Raw genomic sequence first — 19,529 nt, 5'->3', positions numbered from 1 at the left:
TCTGAGAGAGGTCTGTCTGTCTGAGAGAGGTCCGTCTGTCTGAGAGAGGTCCGTCTGTCTGCGAGAGGTCCGTCTGTCTGCGAGAGGTCCGTCTGAGAGAGGTCCGTCTGAGAGAGGTCCGTCTGTCTGAGAGAGGTCCGTCTGTCTGAGAGAGGTCCGTCTGTCTGAGAGAGGTCCGTCTGTCTGAGAGAGGTCCGTCTGTCTGAGAGAGGTCTGTCTGTCTGAGAGAGGTCCGTCTGTCTGAGAGAGGTCCGTCTGTCTGAGAGAGGTCCGTCTGTCTGCGAGAGGTCCGTCTGTCTGCGAGAGGTCCGTCTGTCTGCGAGAGGTCCGTCTGTCTGCGAGAGGTTCTGTCTGAGAGAGGTTCCGTCTGCGAGAGGTCCGTCTGTCTGCGAGAGGTCTGCGAGAGGTCTGCGAGAGGTCCGTCTGTCTGCGAGAGGTCCGTCTGTCTGCGAGAGGTCCGTCTGTCTGCGAGAGGTCCGTCTGAGAGAGGTCCATCTGTCTGCGAGAGGTCCGTCTGAGAGAGGTCCGTCTGAGAGAGGTCCTTCTGTCTGAGAGAGGTCTGTCTGTCTGAGAGAGGTCTGTCTGTCTGAGAGAGGTCCGTCTGTCTGAGAGAGGTCCGTCTGTCTGAGAGAGGTCCGTCTGTCTGAGAGAGGTCCGTCTGTCTGCGAGAGGTCCGTCTGTCTGCGAGAGGTCCGTCTGTCTGCGAGAGGTCCGTCTGTCTGCGAGAGGTCCGTCTGTCTGCGAGAGGTCCGTCTGTCTGCGAGAGGTTCTGTCTGAGAGAGGTTCCGTCTGCGAGAGGTCTGTCTGTCTGCGAGAGGTCCGTCTGTCTGCGAGAGGTTCTGCCTGAGAGAGGTCTGCCTGAGAGAGGTCCCGCCTGAGAGAGGTCCCGTCTGCGAGAGGTCCCGTCTGCGAGAGGTTCCGTCTGCCTGAGAGAGGTCCGTCTGCCTGAGAGAGGTCCGTCTGTCTGAGAGAGGTCCGTCTGCCTGCGAGAGGTCCGTCTGTCTGAGAGAGGTCCGTCTGTCTGCGAGAGGTCCGTCTGTCTGCGAGAGGTTCTGTCTGAGAGAGGTTCCGTCTGAGAGAGGTCTGTCTGTCTGCGAGAGGTCCGTCTGTCTGCGAGAGGTCCGTCTGTCTGCGAGAGGTCCGTCTGTCTGCGAGAGGTCCGTCTGTCTGAGAGAGGTCCGTCTGCCTGCGAGAGGTCTGCCTGAGAGAGGTCTGCCTGCGAGAGGTCTGCCTGAGAGAGGTCTGTCTGTCTGCGAGAGGTTCCGTCTGCGAGAGGTCCCGTCTGCGAGAGGTTCCGTCTGCGAGAGGTTCCGTCTGCGAGAGGTTCCGTCTGCCTGAGAGAGGTCCGTCTGTCTGAGAGAGGTCCGTCTGCCTGAGAGAGGTTCGTCTGAGAGAGGTCCGTCTGTCTGAGAGAGGTCTGTCTGAGAGAGGTCCGTCTGCCTGCGAGAGGTCCGTCTGCCTGCGAGAGGTCCGTCTGCCTGCGAGAGGTCCGTCTGTCTGAGAGAGGTTCGTCTGAGAGAGGTCCGTCTGTCTGAGAGAGGTCCGTCTGCCTGAGAGAGGTCCGTCTGTCTGAGAGAGGTCCGTCTGTCTGAGAGAGGTCCGTCTGCCTGCGAGAGGTCCGTCCGCCTGCGAGAGGTCCGTCCGCCTGCGAGAGGTCCGTCCGCCTGAGAGAGGTCCGTCCGTCTGAGAGAGGTCCGTCCGTCTGAGAGAGGTCCGTCCGTCTGAGAGAGGTCCGTCCGCCTGAGAGAGGTCCGTCCGCCTGAGAGAGGTCCGTCCGCCTGAGAGAGGTCCGTCTGCCTGCGAGAGGTCCGTCTGTCTGCGAGAGGTCCGTCTGTCTGCGAGAGGTCCGTCTGTCTGCGAGAGGTTCTGTCTAAGAGAGGTCTGTCTGCGAGAGGTCTGTCTGAGAGAGGTCTGCCTGAGAGAGGTCTGCCTGAGAGAGGTCTGCCTGAGAGAGGTCTGCCTGAGAGAGGTCTGCCTGAGAGAGGTCTGCCTGAGAGAGGTCTGCCTGAGAGAGGTCTGCCTGAGAGAGGTCTGCCTGAGAGAGGTCCGCCTGAGAGAGGTCTGTCTGAGAGAGATCTGTCTGTGAGAGGTTCCGTCTGCGAGAGGTCCGCAAAAGGTCTGCCTGAGAGAGGTCCGTCTGCGAGAGGTCCGTCTGCGAGAGGTCCGTCTGCGAGAGGTCCGTCTGCGAGAGGTCCGTCTGCGAGAGGTCCGTCTGCGAGAGGTCCGTCTGCGAGAGGTCTGTCTGTCTGAGAGAGGTCCGTCTGTCTGAGAGAGGTCCGTCTGTCTGAGAGAGGTCCGTCTGTCTGAGAGAGATCTGTCTGTCTGAGAGAGATCTGTCTGTCTGAGAGAGAGAGATCTGTCTGTCTGAGAGAGGTCTGTCTGTCTGAGAGAGGTCTGTCTGTCTGAGGGAGGTCTGTCTAAGAGAGGTCTGTCTGAGAGAGATCTGTCTGTAAGAGGTTCCGTCTGCGAGAGGTCCGCAAAAGGTCTGCCTGAGAGAGGTCTGCCTGAGAGAGGTTCCGTCTGCGAGAGGTCCGTCTGAGAGAAGTCCGTCTGAGAGAGGTCTGTCTGTCTGAGAGAGGTCTGTCTAAGAGAGGTCTGTCTAAGAGAGGTCTGTCTAAGAGAGGTCTGTCTAAGAGAGGTCTGTCTAAGAGAGGTCTGTCTAAGAGAGGTCTGTCTAAGAGAGGTCTGTCTGTCTGAGAGAGATCTGTCTGTGAGAGGTTCCGTCTGCGAGAGGTCCGCAAAAGGTCTGCCTGCGAGAGGTCCGTCTGCGAGAGGTCCGTCTGCGAGGTCCGTCTGCGAGAGGTTCCGTCTGCGAGAGGTTCCGTCTGCGAGAGGGTCCGTCTGAGAGAGGTCCGTCTGAGAGAGGTCCGTCTGAGAGAGGTCCGTCTGCGAGAGGTCCGTCTGAGAGAGGTCCGTCTGAGAGAGGTCCGTCTGAGAGAGGTCTATCTAAGAGAGGTCTGTCTAAGAGAGATCTGTCTAAGAGAGATCTGTCTGTCTGTCTGTCTGTCTGTCTGTGAGAGGTTCCGTCTGCGAGAGGTCCGCAAAAAGTCTGCCTGCGAGAGGTTCGTCTGCGAGAGGTCTGTCTGTGAGAGGTTCCGTCTGCGAGAGGTCCGCAAAAGGCCAGCCTGAGAGAGGTCTGTCTGAGAGAGATCTGTCTGTGAGAGATCTGTCTGTGAGAGGTTCCGTCTGCGAGAGGTCCGCAAAAAGTCTGTCTGCGAGGTCCGTCTGCGAGAGGTTCCGTCTGCGAGAGGTTCCGTCTGCGAGAGGTCCGCAAAAGGTCAGCCTGAGAGAGGTCTGTCTGAGAGAGGTCTGTCTGTGAGAGGTTCCGTCTGCGAGAGGTTCCGTCTGCGAGAGGTTCCGTCTGCGAGAGGTCCGCAAAAGGTCTGCCTGAGAGAGGTCTGTCTGAGAGAGGTCTGTCTGTGAGAGGTTCCGTCTGCGAGAGGTTCCGTCTGCGAGAGGTTCCGTCTGCGAGAGGTCCGCAAAAGGTCAGCCTGAGAGAGGTCTGTCTGAGAGAGGTCTGTCTGTGAGAGGTTCCGTCTGCGAGAGGTTCCGTCTGCGAGAGGTTCCGTCTGCGAGAGGTCCGCAAAAGGTCTGCCTGAGAGAGGTCTGTCTGAGAGAGGTCTGTCTGTGAGAGGTTCCGTCTGCGAGAGGTTCCGTCTGCGAGAGGTTCCGTCTGAGAGAGGTCTGTCTGCGAGGTCCGTCTGCGAGAGGTTCCGTCTGTGAGAGGTTCCGTCTGCGAGAGGTCCGCAAAAGGTCAGCCTGAGAGAGGTCTGTCTGAGAGAGGTCTGTCTGTGAGAGGTTCCGTCTGCGAGAGGTTCCGTCTGCGAGAGGTTCTGTCTGCGAGAGGTTCCGTCTGCGAGAGGTTCCGTCTGCGAGAGGTCCGCAAAAGGTCAGCCTGAGAGAGGTCTGTCTGAGAGAGGTCTGTCTGTGAGAGGTTCCGTCTGCGAGAGGTCCGCAAAAGGTCTGTCTGAGAGAGATCTGTCTGTGAGAGGTTCCGTCTGCGAGAGGTCCGCAAAAAGTCTGTCTGCGAGAGGTCCGTCTGCGAGGTCCGTCTGCGAGAGGTTCCGTCTGCGAGAGGTTCCGTCTGCGAGAGGTCTGTCCGCAAAAGGTCTGTCCGAGAGAGGTCTGTCTGAGAGAGGTCTGTCTGAGAGAGGTCTGTCTGAGAGAGGTCTGTCTGAGAGAGGTCTGTCTGAGAGAGGTCCGTCTGAGAGAGGTCCGTCTGAGAGAGAGAGGTCTGTCTGAGAGAGGTCCGTCTGAGAGAGGTCCGTCTGAGAGAGAGAGGTCCGTCTGAGAGAGGTCCGTCTGCGAGAGAGAGGTCGGTCGGTCGGTCGGACTGCGAGAGAGAGGTCTGTCTGAGAGAGGTCTGTCTGAGAGAGGTCCGTCTGAGAGAGGTCCGTCTGAGAGAGGTCCGTCTGAGAGAGGTCCGTCTGAGAGAGAGAGGTCTGTCTGCGAGAGAGAGGTCTGTCTGCGAGAGAGAGAGAGGTCAGTCGGACTGCGAGAGAGAGGTCTGTCTGCGAGAGAGAGAGAGGTCGGTCGGACTGCGAGAGAGAGGTCTGTCTGAGAGAGGTCCGTCTGAGAGAGGTCCGTCTGAGAGAGGTCCGTCTGAGAGAGGTCTGTCTGAGAGAGGTCTGTCTGAGAGAGGTCTGTCTGAGAGAGGTCTGTCTGAGAGAGGTCTGTCTGAGAGAGGTCTGTCTGAGAGAGGTCCGTCTGAGAGAGGTCCGTCTGCGAGAGAGAGGTCGGTCGGTCGGTCGGACTGCGAGAGAGAGGTCTGTCTGAGAGAGGTCTGTCTGAGAGAGGTCCGTCTGAGAGAGGTCCGTCTGAGAGAGGTCCGTCTGAGAGAGGTCCGTCTGAGAGAGGTCCGTCTGAGAGAGGTCCGTCTGAGAGAGGTCCGTCTGAGAGAGGTCCGTCTGAGAGAGGTCCGTCTGAGAGAGGTCCGTCTGAGAGAGGTCCGTCTGAGAGAGGTCCGTCTGAGAGAGGTCCGTCTGAGAGAGGTCCGTCTGCGAGAGAGAGGTCGGTCGGTCGGTCGGACTGCGAGAGAGAGGTCTGTCTGAGAGAGGTCCGTCTGAGAGAGGTCCGTCTGAGAGAGGTCCGTCTGAGAGAGGTCCGTCTGAGAGAGGTTCCATCTGAGAGAGGTCTGTCCGAGAGAGGTCTGTCTGAGAGAGGTCTGTCTGAGAGAGGTCTGTCTGAGAGAGGTCCGTCTGAGAGAGGTCCGTCTGCGAGAGAGAGGTCGGTCGGTCGGTCGGACTGCGAGAGAGAGGTCTGTCTGAGAGAGGTCCGTCTGAGAGAGGTCCGTCTGAGAGAGGTCCGTCTGAGAGAGGTCCGTCTGAGAGAGGTCCGTCTGAGAGAGGTCCGTCTGAGAGAGGTCCGTCTGAGAGAGGTCCGTCTGAGAGAGGTCCGTCTGAGAGAGGTCCGTCTGAGAGAGGTTCCATCTGAGAGAGGTTCCATCTGAGAGAGGTCTGTCTGAGAGAGGTCTGTCTGAGAGAGGTCTGTCTGAGAGAGGTCTGTCTGAGAGAGGTCCGTCTGCGAGAGAGAGGTCGGTCGGTCGGTCGGACTGCGAGAGAGAGGTCTGTCTGAGAGAGGTCCGTCTGAGAGAGGTCCGTCTGAGAGAGGTCCGTCTGAGAGAGGTCCGTCTGAGAGAGGTCCGTCTGAGAGAGGTCCGTCTGAGAGAGGTCCGTCTGCGAGAGAGAGGTCGGTCGGTCGGTCGGACTGCGAGAGAGAGGTCTGTCTGAGAGAGGTCCGTCTGAGAGAGGTCCGTCTGAGAGAGGTCCGTCTGAGAGAGGTCCGTCTGAGAGAGGTTCCATCTGAGAGAGGTCTGTCCGAGAGAGGTCTGTCTGAGAGAGGTCTGTCTGAGAGAGGTCTGTCTGAGAGAGGTCTGTCTGAGAGAGGTCTGTCTGAGAGAGGTCCGTCTGCGAGAGGTCCGTCTGAGAGAGGTCCGTCTGAGAGAGGTCCGTCTGAGAGAGGTTCCATCTGAGAGAGGTCCGTCTGTCTGAGAGAGGTCTGTCTGAGAGAGGTCTGTCTGAGAGAGGTCTGTCTGAGAGAGGTCCGTCTGAGAGAGGTCCGTCTGAGAGAGGTCCGTCTGAGAGAGGTCCGTCTGAGAGAGGTTCCATCTGAGAGAGGTCCGTCTGTCTGAGAGAGGTCTGTCTGAGAGAGGTCTGTCTGAGAGAGGTCTGTCTGAGAGAGGTCCGTCTGAGAGAGGTCCGTCTGAGAGAGGTCCGTCTGAGAGAGGTCCGTCTGAGAGAGGTCCGTCTGAGAGAGGTCTGTCTGCGAGAGGTCCGTCTGCGAGGTCCGTCTGCGAGAGGTTCCGTCTGCGAGAGGTTCCGTCTGCGAGAGGTCTGTCCGCAAAAGGTCTGTCCGCAAAAGGTCTGTCCGAGAGAGGTCTGTCTGAGAGAGGTCTGTCTGAGAGAGGTCTGTCTGAGAGAGGTCTGTCTGAGAGAGGTCTGTCTGAGAGAGGTCCGTCTGCGAGAGAGAGGTCCGTCTGCGAGAGAGAGGTCGGTCGGTCGGTCGGACTGCGAGAGAGAGGTCTGTCTGAGAGAGGTCTGTCTGAGAGAGGTCCGTCTGAGAGAGGTCCGTCTGAGAGAGGTCCGTCTGAGAGAGGTCTGTCTGAGAGAGAGAGGTCTGTCTGCGAGAGAGAGGTCTGTCTGCGAGAGAGAGGTCTGTCTGCGAGAGAGAGAGAGGTCGGTCGGACTGCGAGAGAGAGGTCTGTCTGCGAGAGAGAGAGAGGTCGGTCGGACTGCGAGAGAGAGGTCTGTCTGAGAGACGTCCGTCTGAGAGAGGTCGGAGGACGCACGTTTCAATCTGATTATGCCGGTTTGTGCTTTTTGCCCTGATATTTAGACATCAACAACACGAGATGTCTCTCTGAACTATTATCCGAGAACATACCTGGGTCTTCATGGGGCTCGTAGTTCTTTTGGTCTGTGTTTTCCTTGTACCAGTCCAGGATTCGTCCCACAAACGGGGAGATGAGTGTGACGCGAGCCTCGGCACACGCCACTGCCTGGGCGAAGGAAAACAGCAGAGTCATGTTGCAATGGATCCCGTGTTTCTCCTCCAACTCCCTGACAAAGTCAAACACACAGACATCAGCGGACTCGCTCTCACCCCGTTTATTAATAACACAGGTGCATTTGATGAATTAGCTTTCACACCATGTGTGCGGTCATCAAGACAACACACCGGGGGTGCTTCTCAATATCCCTCCTTGTCTCCTCTCTCCTCCATCCTCCATCCTATGACCCGGAAACCGATCGAGCTCAGTCATCTTGAAGGACATCTCAATTCTCTAATGCACCACGAGGAGGCGAGGATCGAGGAGTGAGGAGGCTCCCTGAGGAGTCATGAGCGAGGATACACGGGTGTATCCTTTGCGGAAGAGTTTTATCGACTAAACGTGACACACGTATAAATTCTCCTCCCCCATCACATCTGTCACAATAATTTTCATTTATACTTTACCTTTGCAGTTTATACAAACCACATATCTCACATATTTCAACAGGACATCTAGCTTTATTATTATTTATTATGAATTTCTTAAATAACCAAACTTTAACAACATAAGGGCAAATCTTTTGAGCGCAGTTGATGACGCTGTGGAGTGACGCTCGAGTGATCACGTATTCCAATGTATAAATAAGCTTTCCTTCGATTCCACCGTCCTCGCTTCTTTTCCTTGCAGCCTTCCCTCGCATCCTACAGGAGTGGAGCTGAGACGCGAGGAAAGGAAGTAAGGAAAGGAAAGGAAACAAGGATGCACAAATAAGAATTGAGAAGCACCCCGGAGCAACCGTGTGTAACACCATCATCTTATAAGCTGTAGTGAACACACTCACCGTCCGGCCTGAATGCCTTCCCACGTGGAGGAGAGTTTGATGAGAATGCGCTCTTTAGCGACTCCTGCCTCCTCGTAGAGAGAGATGAGCCTTCGGGCACGAGACACCATCGCCTCTTTATCAAAGGACAGCCTGGAAATCAAACATCACCTGCCATTAAGAAGCATCTTGTGACAAAAACAGTGCATTAAATCAATAATGCGTCCAGTGGGTACCAGAAGCTACCGTAAAAATCATGAAATGGATGTTGGTGCAGTAACACTTTATAATAACTTTTATTAATAAAATCATTAACACACATTATGTAATGCCTAACAGATCATTAGGTTATATTTATATATATATATATATATATATATATATATATATATATATATATATATATATATATATATATATATATATATATATATATACATATACACACACACACACACACACTAACCCTAACGGGCATAAAGCCGTCTGCGCTCGAAACGCTCGTGGTGCTATGATGTCATGTGCCACCTCAAGCAGAAGAAGCCTCATGTGGCGGCACTAGTGTGTGCAGATCATGTGGCAGATCATGTGAGGGCGCTAGTGTGTGCAGATCATGTGAGGGCACTAGTGTGTGCAGATCATGTGAGGGCACTAGTGTGTGCAGATCATGTGGCGGCACTAGTGTGTGCAGATCATGTGGTGGCACTAGTGTGTGCAGATCATGTGGTGGCACTAGTGTGTGCAGATCATGTGGCGGCACTAGTGTGTGCAGATCATGTGGCAGATCATGTGAGGGCGCTAGTGTGTGCAGATCATGTGAGGGCGCTAGTGTGTGCAGATCATGTGAGGGCACTAGTGTGTGCAGATCATGTGGCGGCACTAGTGTGTGCAGATCATGTGGTGGCACTAGTGTGTGCAGATCATGTGGTGGCACTAGTGTGTGCAGATCATGTGGCGGCACTAGTGTGTGCAGATCATGTGGCAGATCATGTGAGGGCGCTAGTGTGTGCAGATCATGTGAGGGCGCTAGTGTGTGCAGATCATGTGAGGGCACTAGTGTGTGCAGATCATGTGGCGGCACTAGTGTGTGCAGATCATGTGGTGGCACTAGTGTGTGCAGATCATGTGGTGGCACTAGTGTGTGCAGATCATGTGGTGGCACTAGTGTGTGCAGATCATGTGGTGGCGCTAGTGTGTGCAGATCATGTGGTGGCGCTAGTGTGTGCAGATCATGTGGTGGCGCTAGTGTGTGCAGATCATGTGGTGGCACTAGTGTGTGCAGATCATGTGGTGGCACTAGTGTGTGCAGATCATGTGGCGGCACTAGTGTGTGCAGATCATGTGGCGGCACTAGTGTGTGCAGATCATGTGGCGGCACTAGTGTGTGCAGATCATGTGAGGGCACTAGTGTGTGCAGATCATGTGGTGGCACTAGTGTGTGCAGATCATGTGGTGGCACTAGTGTGTGCAGATCATGTGGCGGCACTAGTGTGTGCAGATCATGTGGCGGCACTAGTGTGTGCAGATCATGTGGCGGCGCTAGTGTGTGCAGATCATGTGGCGGCGCTAGTGTGTGCAGATCATGTGGCGGCACTAGTGTGTGCAGATCATGTGGCGGCACTAGTGTGTGCAGATCATGTGAGGGCACTAGTGTGTGCAGATCATGTGGTGGCACTAGTGTGTGCAGATCATGTGGTGGCACTAGTGTGTGCAGATCATGTGGTGGCACTAGTGTGTGCAGATCATGTGGCGGCGCTAGTGTGTGCAGATCATGTGGCGGCGCTAGTGTGTGCAGATCATGTGGCGGCGCTAGTGTGTGCAGATCATGTGGTGGCGCTAGTGTGTGCAGATCATGTGGCGGCGCTAGTGTGTGCAGATCATGTGGCGGCGCTAGTGTGTGCAGATCATGTGGTGGCACTAGTGTGTGCAGATCATGTGGCGGCACTAGTGTGTGCAGATCATGTGGCGGCGCTAGTGTGTGCAGATCATGTGGCGGCGCTAGTGTGTGCAGATCATGTGGCGGCACTAGTGTGTGCAGATCATGTGGCGGCACTAGTGTGTGCAGATCATGTGGTGGCGCTAGTGTGTGCAGATCATGTGGCGGCGCTAGTGTGTGCAGATCATGTGGCGGCGCTAGTGTGTGCAGATCATGTGGCGGCACTAGTGTGTGCAGATCATGTGGCGGCGCTAGTGTGTGCAGATCATGTGGCGGCGCTAGTGTGTGCAGATCATGTGGCGGCGCTAGTGTGTGCAGATCATGTGGTGGCACTAGTGTGTGCAGATCATGTGGTGGCGCTAGTGTGTGCAGATCATGTGGTGGCGCTAGTGTGTGCAGATCATGTGGTGGCACTAGTGTGTGCAGATCATGTGGTGGCGCTAGTGTGTGCAGATCATGTGGTGGCGCTAGTGTGTGCAGATCATGTGGTGGCGCTAGTGTGTGCAGATCATGTGGTGGCGCTAGTGTGTGCAGATCATGTGGCAGATCATGTGGCGGCGCTAGTGTGTGCAGATCATGTGGCGGCGCTAGTGTGTGCAGATCATGTGGTGGCACTAGTGTGTGCAGATCATGTGGTGGCGCTAGTGTGTGCAGATCATGTGGTGGCGCTAGTGTGTGCAGATCATGTGGTGGCGCTAGTGTGTGCAGATCATGTGGTGGCGCTAGTGTGTGCAGATCATGTGGTGGCACTAGTGTGTGCAGATCATGTGGTGGCACTAGTGTGTGCAGATCATGTGGCGGCGCTAGTGTGTGCAGATCATGTGGCGGCGCTAGTGTGTGCAGATCATGTGGCGGCGCTAGTGTGTGCAGATCATGTGGCGGCGCTAGTGTGTGCAGATCATGTGGCGGCGCTAGTGTGTGCAGATCATGTGGCGGCACTAGTGTGTGCAGATCATGTGGCGGCGCTAGTGTGTGCAGATCATGTGGCGGCGCTAGTGTGTGCAGATCATGTGGCGGCGCTAGTGTGTGCAGATCATGTGGCGGCGCTAGTGTGTGCAGATCATGTGGCGGCGCTAGTGTGTGCAGATCATGTGAGGGCGCTAGTGTGTGCAGATCATGTGGCGGCGCTAGTGTGTGCAGATCATGTGGTGGCACTAGTGTGTGCAGATCATGTGGTGGCACTAGTGTGTGCAGATCATGTGGTGGCACTAGTGTGTGCAGATCATGTGGCGGCGCTAGTGTGTGCAGATCATGTGGTGGCGCTAGTGTGTGCAGATCATGTGGCAGATCATGTGGCAGATCATGTGGTGGCACTAGTGTGTGCAGATCATGTGGTGGCACTAGTGTGTGCAGATCATGTGGTGGCACTAGTGTGTGCAGATCATGTGGTGGCACTAGTGTGTGCAGATCATGTGGCGGCGCTAGTGTGTGCAGATCATGTGGCGGCGCTAGTGTGTGCAGATCATGTGAGGGCACTAGTGTGTGCAGATCATGTGGCGGCGCTAGTGTGTGCAGATCATGTGGTGGCACTAGTGTGTGCAGATCATGTGGTGGCACTAGTGTGTGCAGATCATGTGGTGGCACTAGTGTGTGCAGATCATGTGGTGGCCTAGTGTGTGCAGATCATGTGGCGGCACTAGTGTGTGCAGATCATGTGGCGGCGCTAGTGTGTGCAGATCATGTGGCGGCGCTAGTGTGTGCAGATCATGTGGCGGCGCTAGTGTGTGCAGATCATGTGAGGGCACTAGTAGGGCTGGATGATTTTGGCTAAAATCATAATCGCAATTAATCAAAAAAGTTACCTCGATTACGATTATTGAACGATTATTTAATAAAAAAAATTCCTATGTCACTGGCAAGGCTTATACTGTAAATACGTTCACGGTTATTTTTTCTAATGAAAGCGTTAGGGATGTCCCGATACCACTTTTTCACTTCCGATACGATACCGATGCCGCAGCTTTGGCTATTTGCCGATACCGATATCAATCCGATATCTTTATTTTATTCTTGAACTAATACTACTAATAATATGGAAGCACTTTGCTCAATTAGCCACATAAAAACATCTCACTCAAATGGAGAACAAATACTTCTCCAGTATATAGTCCACAACAACAGTTGATAATGAAAGACTGCCACCCTTTATTCAAAAGGCCTTGAGATATGTTTGGTAACCTGAATGAATTTAAAATTAATTTGCTATATTTCAGATCAATATATTTGTTTCCTTAAAATTTAAATTAACTTTAACTTCTCATCTGAATTATAATTATATTTATTTCTGTATAAAATAATACTACAATTAAAAACACATTTGATTTTATTTTTTAATCAATGTAGAATGTGTTACTTAAAAATAAAAAGATTAGTGCTCTGTTTTAGGACAAGAAATGAAAACCAATGCAATATGATGAATGTCCAAAAGATGAGATCATTTTTATCTTTTTGATAATTTGATAAAAAAAAAAAAAAAATGTACACAGTGTGTGTGTGATTTTGGTTGGGTGACAGTTGTAGGTTACAGTTTGACAAGAGTTTACAGTTTGACAAAAGCACAATGTTTTACACAAATATAAGTAGGCTAAACACTTTGCAGTTTTAATGATGTCCTGTATGAACAAATTGACGTTGATGTTGTAATGACGAATGATGTTTTTATGTTTCCACTGTTAGATCGCGCCCGCGCCACTCTCTCTCTCTCTGACACACACACACATTCCAGCATTGCAATCTTGACATCGCAGCCTGTTCATTATGCTGCGTTCACACCAAACGCGAATAGAGCGTCAAATTCGCGTCTATCGCGTCTAGTTCTACGCTTAAACATTTTGAATCCATTCGCGCGTCCTATTCGCGTCGTAAGCGAGCGTTTGAAGCGAAATAGACGCGCGTTCAGAGCTAAAAGGGACGGGGCGGAGTCACGTGACTACACACGCGGTAATATGTTTTAAGGGGAAAGTAAATTAACACACAGTGGGCGGAAATATTAATAGGATTAAAAAACCGAAATAACCGACTTGGTAAAATTACGTCGGTTATAGGCTCTGAATTTCGGTTTCGATTACTTTTCGATTAATCATCCAGCCCTAGGCACTAGTGTGTGCAGATCATGCGGCAGTGCTAGTGTGTGCAGATCATGTGGTGGCGCTAGTGCAGATCATGTGATGTCACCCGACTCTTACCTGGCATCGACTTCAGTGGAGACCCGGCCTGGAACCTTCTTCAGGATTTCCAGACCAAAGCTTACAAACAGCTTGTCCATGGCATTGGTCACCTGCTCTTCCTCACTCCTGAAATTGTATAATGTATATTATATCTGTAAGAAACTATATAACAAGCACCCTTTCAACAGGGACGAAGCGAGCGCAGTGAATTCTGCCCACGGTCAGAGGAAAGGACAGGCATGTTCTCACCCGCCGCTAGCCATGGCGTGTTTCATGGCCTGGTCCACCAGGTGCTGGTAGCTGGGCATCTTAGCAGCGGCCAGAATGAGTGACGGGTTAGTCGTGGCATCCTGAGGCTTGTACTCCTCAATCGCTGCGAGGGGAAACATGACAGATTAAAGCAACAGTGGACCTGATCTCCTGTGCTCACTTTAACAGCAGACGATAAACAGCAGACGATAAACCGCAGACGATATATTGACCAGACATTATTAGAAGCTGATATCTCTGTCTCTTAAGTCAATTAAAAGGAGTGCGATCACGGCTGATGCAACAAAACATTTCTGGTTCAAAACATTCACGTTTACATACAGCTTGACATCTTTTGACTAGTAACTGATATTGACTCATTGTTTAGCATCTTTGCCAACAAAGATTATTCTGGAGAACTGTCAACTAAAATCTATTTGTTCGGGTTTATGAAGCTTTGCCTGAACATAATCTGAGCCAATGAATAGGAGATGAGTAATAAAACACGAACAGACAATAGGTGAATTCACACCGCAATCCTTTAGCGCATAATCACTTCGTGAGTTTTACTGTGTGAGATTTAACATGCACTAGCCGAAACACACAGAGTCTCTGAGTGAGTGAGCGTCTGAGTGAGTGAGTGAGCGTCTGAGTGAGTGAGTGAGCGTCTGAGTGAGTGAGCGTCTGAGTGAGTGAGTGAGTGAGCGAGCGTCTGAGTGAGTGAGTGAGCGTCTGAGTGAGTGAGTGAGCGTCTGAGTGAGCGAGCGAGCGTCTGAGTGAGTGAGCGAGCGTCTGAGTGAGCGAGCGAGCGTCTGAGTGAGCGAGCGAGCGTCTGAGTGAGTGAGTGAGCGTCTGAGTGAGCGAGCGAGCGTCTGAGTGAGTGAGCGAGCGTCTGAGTGAGTGAGTGAGCGTCTGAGTGAGCGAGCGAGCGTCTGAGTGAGCGAGCGAGCGTCTGAGTGAGCGAGCGAGCGTCTGAGTGAGTGAGCGAGCGTCTGAGTGAGGGAGCGAGCGAGCGTCTGAGTGAGTGAGTGAGCGAGCGTCTGAGTGAGTGAGTGAGCGAGCGTCTGAGTGAGTGAGCGAGCGTCTGAGTGAGTGTCTGAGTGAGTGAGCGTCTGAGTGAGCGAGCGAGCGTCTGAGTGAGCGTCTGAGTGAGGGAGCGAGCGAGCGTCTGAGTGAGTGAGCGAGCGTCTGAGTGAGGGAGCGAGCGAGCGTCTGAGTGAGTGAGTGAGCGAGCGTCTGAGTGAGGGAGCGAGCGAGCGTCTGAGTGAGGGAGCGAGCGAGCGTCTGAGTGAGGGAGCGAGCGAGCGTCTGAGTGAGTGAGCGTCTGAGTGAGCGAGCGAGCGAGCGTCTGAGTGAGCGAGCGAGCGAGCGTCTGAGTGAGCGAGCGAGCGAGCGTCTGAGTGAGCGAGCGAGCGAGCGTCTGAGTGAGCGAGCGAGCGAGCGTCTGAGTGAGGGAGCGAGCGAGCGTCTGAGTGAGGGAGCGAGCGAGCGTCTGAGTGAGGGAGCGAGCGAGCGTCTGAGTGAGGGAGCGAGCGAGCGTCTGAGTGAGGGAGCGAGCGAGCGTCTGAGTGAGGGAGCGAGCGAGCGAGCGAGCGTCTGAGTGAGGGAGCGAGCGAGCGTCTGAGTGAGGGAGCTAGCGAGCGTCTGAGTGAGTGAGCGAGTGTCTGAGTGAGCGTCTGAGTGAGTGAGCGAGCGAGCGTCTGAGTGAGTGAGCGAGCGTCTGAGCGAGCGAGCGTCTGAGTGAGCGTCTGAGTGAGCGAGCGAGCGTCTGAGTGAGGGAGCGTCTGAGTGAGCGTCTGAGTGAGTGAGCGAGCGAGCGTCTGAGTGAGGGAGCGAGCGAGCGTCTGAGTGAGGGAGCGAGCGAGCGTCTGAGTGAGGGAGCGAGCGAGCGTCTGAGTGAGGGAGCGAGCGAGCGTCTGAGTGAGGGAGCGAGCGAGCGTCTGAGTGAGGGAGCGAGCGAGCGTCTGAGTGAGGGAGCGAGCGTCTGAGTGAGTGAGTGAGTGAGTGAGTGAGCGAGCGTCTGAGTGAGTGAGTGAGTGAGCGAGCGTCTGAGTGAGCGAACGTCTGAGTGAGTGAGTGTCTGAGTGAGGGAGCGAGCGAGCGTCTGAGTGAGTGAGCGAGCGAGCGTCTGAGTGAGGGAGCGAGCGAGCGTCTGAGTGAGGGAGCGAGCGAGCGTCTGAGTGAGGGAGCGAGCGAGCGTCTGAGTGAGGGAGCGAGCGAGCGTCTGAGTGAGGGAGCGAGCGAGCGTCTGAGTGAGGGAGCGAGCGAGCGTCTGAGTGAGGGAGCGAGCGAGCGTCTGAGTGAGTGAGGGAGCGAGCGAGCGTCTGAGTGAGGGAGCGAGCGAGCGTCTGAGTGAGGGAGCGAGCGAGCGTCTGAGTGAGGGAGCGAGCGAGCGTCTGAGTGAGGGAGCGAGCGTCTGAGTGAGGGAGCGAGCGTCTGAGTGAGTGAGTGAGTGAGTGAGCGAGCGTCTGAGTGAGTGAGTGAGTGAGCGAGCGTCTGAGTGAGCGAACGTCTGAGTGAGTGAGTGTCTGAGTGAGGGAGCGAGCGAGCGTCTGAGTGAGGGAGCAAGCGAGCGTCTGAGTGAGGGAGCGAGCGAGCGTCTGAGTGAGGGAGCGAGCGAGCGTCTGAGTGAGGGAGCGAGCGTCTGAGTGAGTGAGTGAGTGAGTGAGTGAGCGAGCGTCTGAGTGAGTGAGTGAGTGAGTGAGTGAGCGTCTGAGTGAGCGAGCGTCTGAGTGAGTGAGTGAGCGAGCGTCTGAGTGAGTGAGTGAGTGAGTGAGTGAGCGTCTGAGTGAGCGAGCGTCTGAGTGAGCGTCTGAGTGAGTGAGTGAGTGAGCGTCTGAGTGAGTGAGTGAGCGAGCGTCTGAGTGAGTGAGTGAGCGAGCGAGCGTCTGAGTGAGTGAGTGAGCGAGCGAGCGTCTGAGTGAGTGAGTGAGTGAGTGAGTGAGCGAGCGAGCGTCTGAGTGAGTGAGTGAGTGAGTGAGTGAGTGAGCGAGCGTCTGAGGGAGCGAACGTCTGAGTGAGGGAGCGAGCGAGCGTCTGAGTGAGGGAGCGAACGAGCGTCTGAGTGAGGGAGCGAGCGAGCGTCTGAGTGAGGGAGCGAGCGAGCGTCTGAGTGAGGGAGCGAGCGAGCGTCTGAGTGAGGGAGCGAGCGAGCGTCTGAGTGAGGGAGCGAGCGTCTGAGTGAGTGAGTGAGTGAGTGAGTGAGCGAGCGTCTGAGTGAGTGAGTGAGTGAGCGAGCGTCTGAGTGAGCGAGCGTCTGAGTGAGCGAGCGTCTGAGTGAGCGTCTGAGTGAGTGAGTGAGCGAGCGTCTGAGTGAGTGAGTGAGCGAGCGAGCGTCTGAGTGAGTGAGTGAGCGAGCGTCTGAGTGAGCGAGCGTCTGAGTGAGCGAGCGTCTGAGTGAGCGAGCGTCTGAGTGAGCGAGCGTCTGAGTGAGCGAGCGTCTGAGTGAGTGAGCGAGCGAGCGTCTGAGTGAGTGAGTGAGCGAGCGAGCGTCTGAGTGAGTGAGCGAGCGAGCGTCTGAGTGAGTGAGCGAGCGAGCGTCTGAGTGAGTGAGCGAGCGAGCGTCTGAGTGAGTGAGCGAGCGAGCGTCTGAGTGAGTGAGCGAGCGAGCGTCTGAGTGAGGGAGCGAGCGAGCGTCTGAGTGAGGGAGCGAGCGAGCGTCTGAGTGAGTGAGCGAGCGAGCGTCTGAGTGAGGGAGCGAGCGAGCGTCTGAGTGAGGGAGCGAGCGAGCGTCTGAGTGAGGGAGCGAGCGTGCGTCTGAGTGAGGGAGCGAGCGAGCGTGCGTCTGAGTGAGGGAGCGAGCGAGCGTGCGTCTGAGTGAGGGAGCGAGCGAGCGAGCGTCTGAGTGAGGGAGCGAGCGAGCGTCTGAGTGAGGGAGCGAGCGAGCGTCTGAGTGAGGGAGCGAGCGAGCGTCTGAGTGAGGGAGCGAGCGAGCGTCTGAGTGAGGGAGCGAGCGAGCGTCTGAGTGAGGGAGCGAGCGAGCGTCTGAGTGAGTGAGTGAGTGAGTGAGCGAGCGAGCGTCTGAGTGAGGGAGCGAGCGAGCGTCTGAGTGAGTGAGTGAGTGAGTGAGCGAGCGAGCGTCTGAGTGAGGGAGCGAGCGAGCGTCTGAGTGAGTGAGTGAGTGAGTGAGCGAGCGAGCGTCTGAGTGAGCGAGCGTCTGAGTGAGCGTCTGAGTGAGTGAGTGAGTGAGTGAGTGAGTGAGCGAGCGTCTGAGTGAGGGATTGAGCGTCTGAGTGAGTGAGTGAGTGAGCGAGCGTCTGAGTGAGCGAGCGTCTGAGTGAGCGTCTGAGTGAGTGAGTGAGCGAGCGTCTGAGTGAGCGAGCGTCTGAGTGAGCGAGCGTCTGAGTGAGCGAGCGTCTGAGTGAGCGAGCGTCTGAGTGAGTGAGCGAGCGAGCGTCTGAGTGAGCGAGCGTCTGAGTGAGTGAGCGAGCGAGCGTCTGAGTGAGTGAGTGAGTGAGTGAGCGAGCGTCTGAGTGAGCGAACGTCTGAGTGAGCGAGCGTCTGAGTGAGTGAGCGAGCGTCTGAGTGAGTGAGTGAGTGAGTGAGTGAGTGAGCGAGCGTCTGAGTGAGTGAGCGTCTGAGTGAGCGAGCGTCTGAGTGAGCGAGCGTCTGAGTGAGTGAGGGAGCGAGCGAGCGTCTGAGTGAGCGAGCGAGCGAGCGTCTGAGTGAGCGAGCGAGCGAGCGTCTGAGTGAGCGAGCGAGCGAGCGTCTGAGTGAGCGAGCGAGCGAGCGTCTGAGTGAGCGAGCGAGCGAGCGTCTGAGTGAGCGAGCGAGCGAGCGTCTGAGTGAGCGAGCGAGCGTCTGAGTGAGGGAGCGTGCGAGCGTCTGAGTGAGGGAGCGAGCGAGCGTCTGAGTGAGGGAGCGAGCGAGCGTCTGAGTGAGGGAGCGAGCGAGCGTCTGAGTGAGGGAGCGAGCGAGCGTCTGAGTGAGGGAGCGAGCGAGCGTCTGAGTGAGGGAGCGAGCGAGCGTCTGAGTGAGGGAGCGAGCGAGCGTCTGAGTGAGGGAGCGAGCGAGCGTCTGAGTGAGGGAGCGAGCGAGCGTCTGAGTGAGGGAGCGAGCGAGCGTCTGAGTGAGGGAGCGAGCGAGCGTCTGAGTGAGCGAGCGAGCGTGCGTCTGAGTGAGGGAGCGAGCGAGCGTGCGTCTGAGTGAGGGAGCGAGCGAGCGTGCGTCTGAGTGAGGGAGCGAGCGAGCGAGCGTCTGAGTGAGGGAGCGAGCGAGCGTCTGAGTGAGGGAGCGAGCGAGCGTCTGAGTGAGGGAGCGAGCGAGCGTCTGAGTGAGGGAGCGAGCGAGCGTCTGAGTGAGGGAGCGAGCGAGCGTCTGAGTGAGGGAGCGAGCGAGCGTCTGAGTGAGGGAGCGAGCGAGCGTCTGAGTGAGGGAGCGAGCGAGCGTCTGAGTGAGGGAGCGAGCGTCTGAGTGAGGGAGCGAGCGAGCGTCTGAGTGAGTGAGTGAGTGAGTGAGCGAGCGAGCGTCTGAGTGAGCGAGCGTCTGAGTGAGCGAGCGTCTGAGTGAGCGAGCGTCTGAGTGAGCGAGCGTCTGAGTGAGCGAGCGTCTGAGTGAGCGAGCGTCTGAGTGAGTGAGCGAGCGAGCGTCTGAGTGAGTGAGTGAGTGAGTGAGTGAGCGAGCGTCTGAGTGAGCGAACGTCTGAGTGAGCGAGCGTCTGAGTGAGGGAGCGAGCGTCTGAGTGAGTGAGTGAGTGAGTGAGTGAGCGAGCGTCTGAGTGAGCGAACGTCTGAGTGAGCGAACGTCTGAGTGAGCGTCTGAGTGAGTGAGTGAGTGAGTGAGTGAGTGAGTGAGCGTCTGAGTGAGCGAGCGTCTGAGTGAGCGAGCGTCTGAGTGAGCGAGCGTCTGAGTGAGCGAGCGTCTGAGTGAGCGTCTGAGTGAGTGAGTGAGTGAGTGAGTGAGTGTCTGAGTGAGCGAGCGTCTGAGTGAGCGTCTGAGTGAGTGAGTGAGTGAGTGAGTGAGTGAGTGAGCGTCTGAGTGAGCGAGCGTCTGAGTGAGCGAGCGTCTGAGTGAGCGAGCGTCTGAGTGAGCGAGCGTCTGAGTGAGCGAGCGTCTGAGTGAGCGAGCGTCTGAGTGAGCGTCTGAGTGAGTGAGTGAGTGAGTGAGTGTCTGAGTGAGCGAGCGTCTGAGTGAGCGAACGTCTGAGTGAGCGAGCGTCTGAGTGAGCGTCTGAGTGAGTGAGTGAGTGAGTGAGTGAGTGAGCGTCTGAGTGAGCGAGCGTCTGAGTGAGCGTCTGAGTGAGCGAGCGTCTGAGTGAGCGAGCGTCTGAGTGAGCGAGCGTCTGAGTGAGCGAGCGTCTGAGTGAGCGAGTGAGCGAGCGTCTGAGTGAGTGAGTGAGCGAGCGAGCGTCTGAGTGAGTGAGTGAGC

The 19,529-nt window shown here is 55.7% G+C and overlaps 1 protein-coding gene across 3 annotated transcripts in view; it reads right to left on the bottom strand.

Moving 5' to 3' along the window:
- Positions 1–19,529, bottom strand: part of taldo1 (transaldolase 1) — a 37,630-nt gene that overhangs the window by 3,769 nt on the left and 14,332 nt on the right. For all 3 annotated transcript variants that reach the window (XM_079873410.1, XM_079873412.1, XM_079873411.1), the window contains exons 2-5: positions 13,164–13,287; positions 12,933–13,040; positions 7,833–7,964; positions 6,883–7,058 (exon numbers count right to left, since the gene is read on the bottom strand). In XM_079873410.1, coding sequence (XP_079729536.1) covers positions 6,883–7,058; positions 7,833–7,964; positions 12,933–13,040; positions 13,164–13,287 — 540 coding nt within the window. The remainder of the gene's footprint in view (positions 1–6,882; positions 7,059–7,832; positions 7,965–12,932; positions 13,041–13,163; positions 13,288–19,529) is intronic.

This window comes from Squalius cephalus (genome assembly GCF_949319135.1).
Source record: "Squalius cephalus genome assembly, chromosome: 6".
NCBI classification, from domain to species: Eukaryota; Metazoa; Chordata; class Actinopteri; order Cypriniformes; family Leuciscidae; genus Squalius; species Squalius cephalus.
The sequence above is the reverse complement of the archived record's forward strand: the minus strand, read 5'-3'. Positions and strand labels throughout refer to the sequence as shown.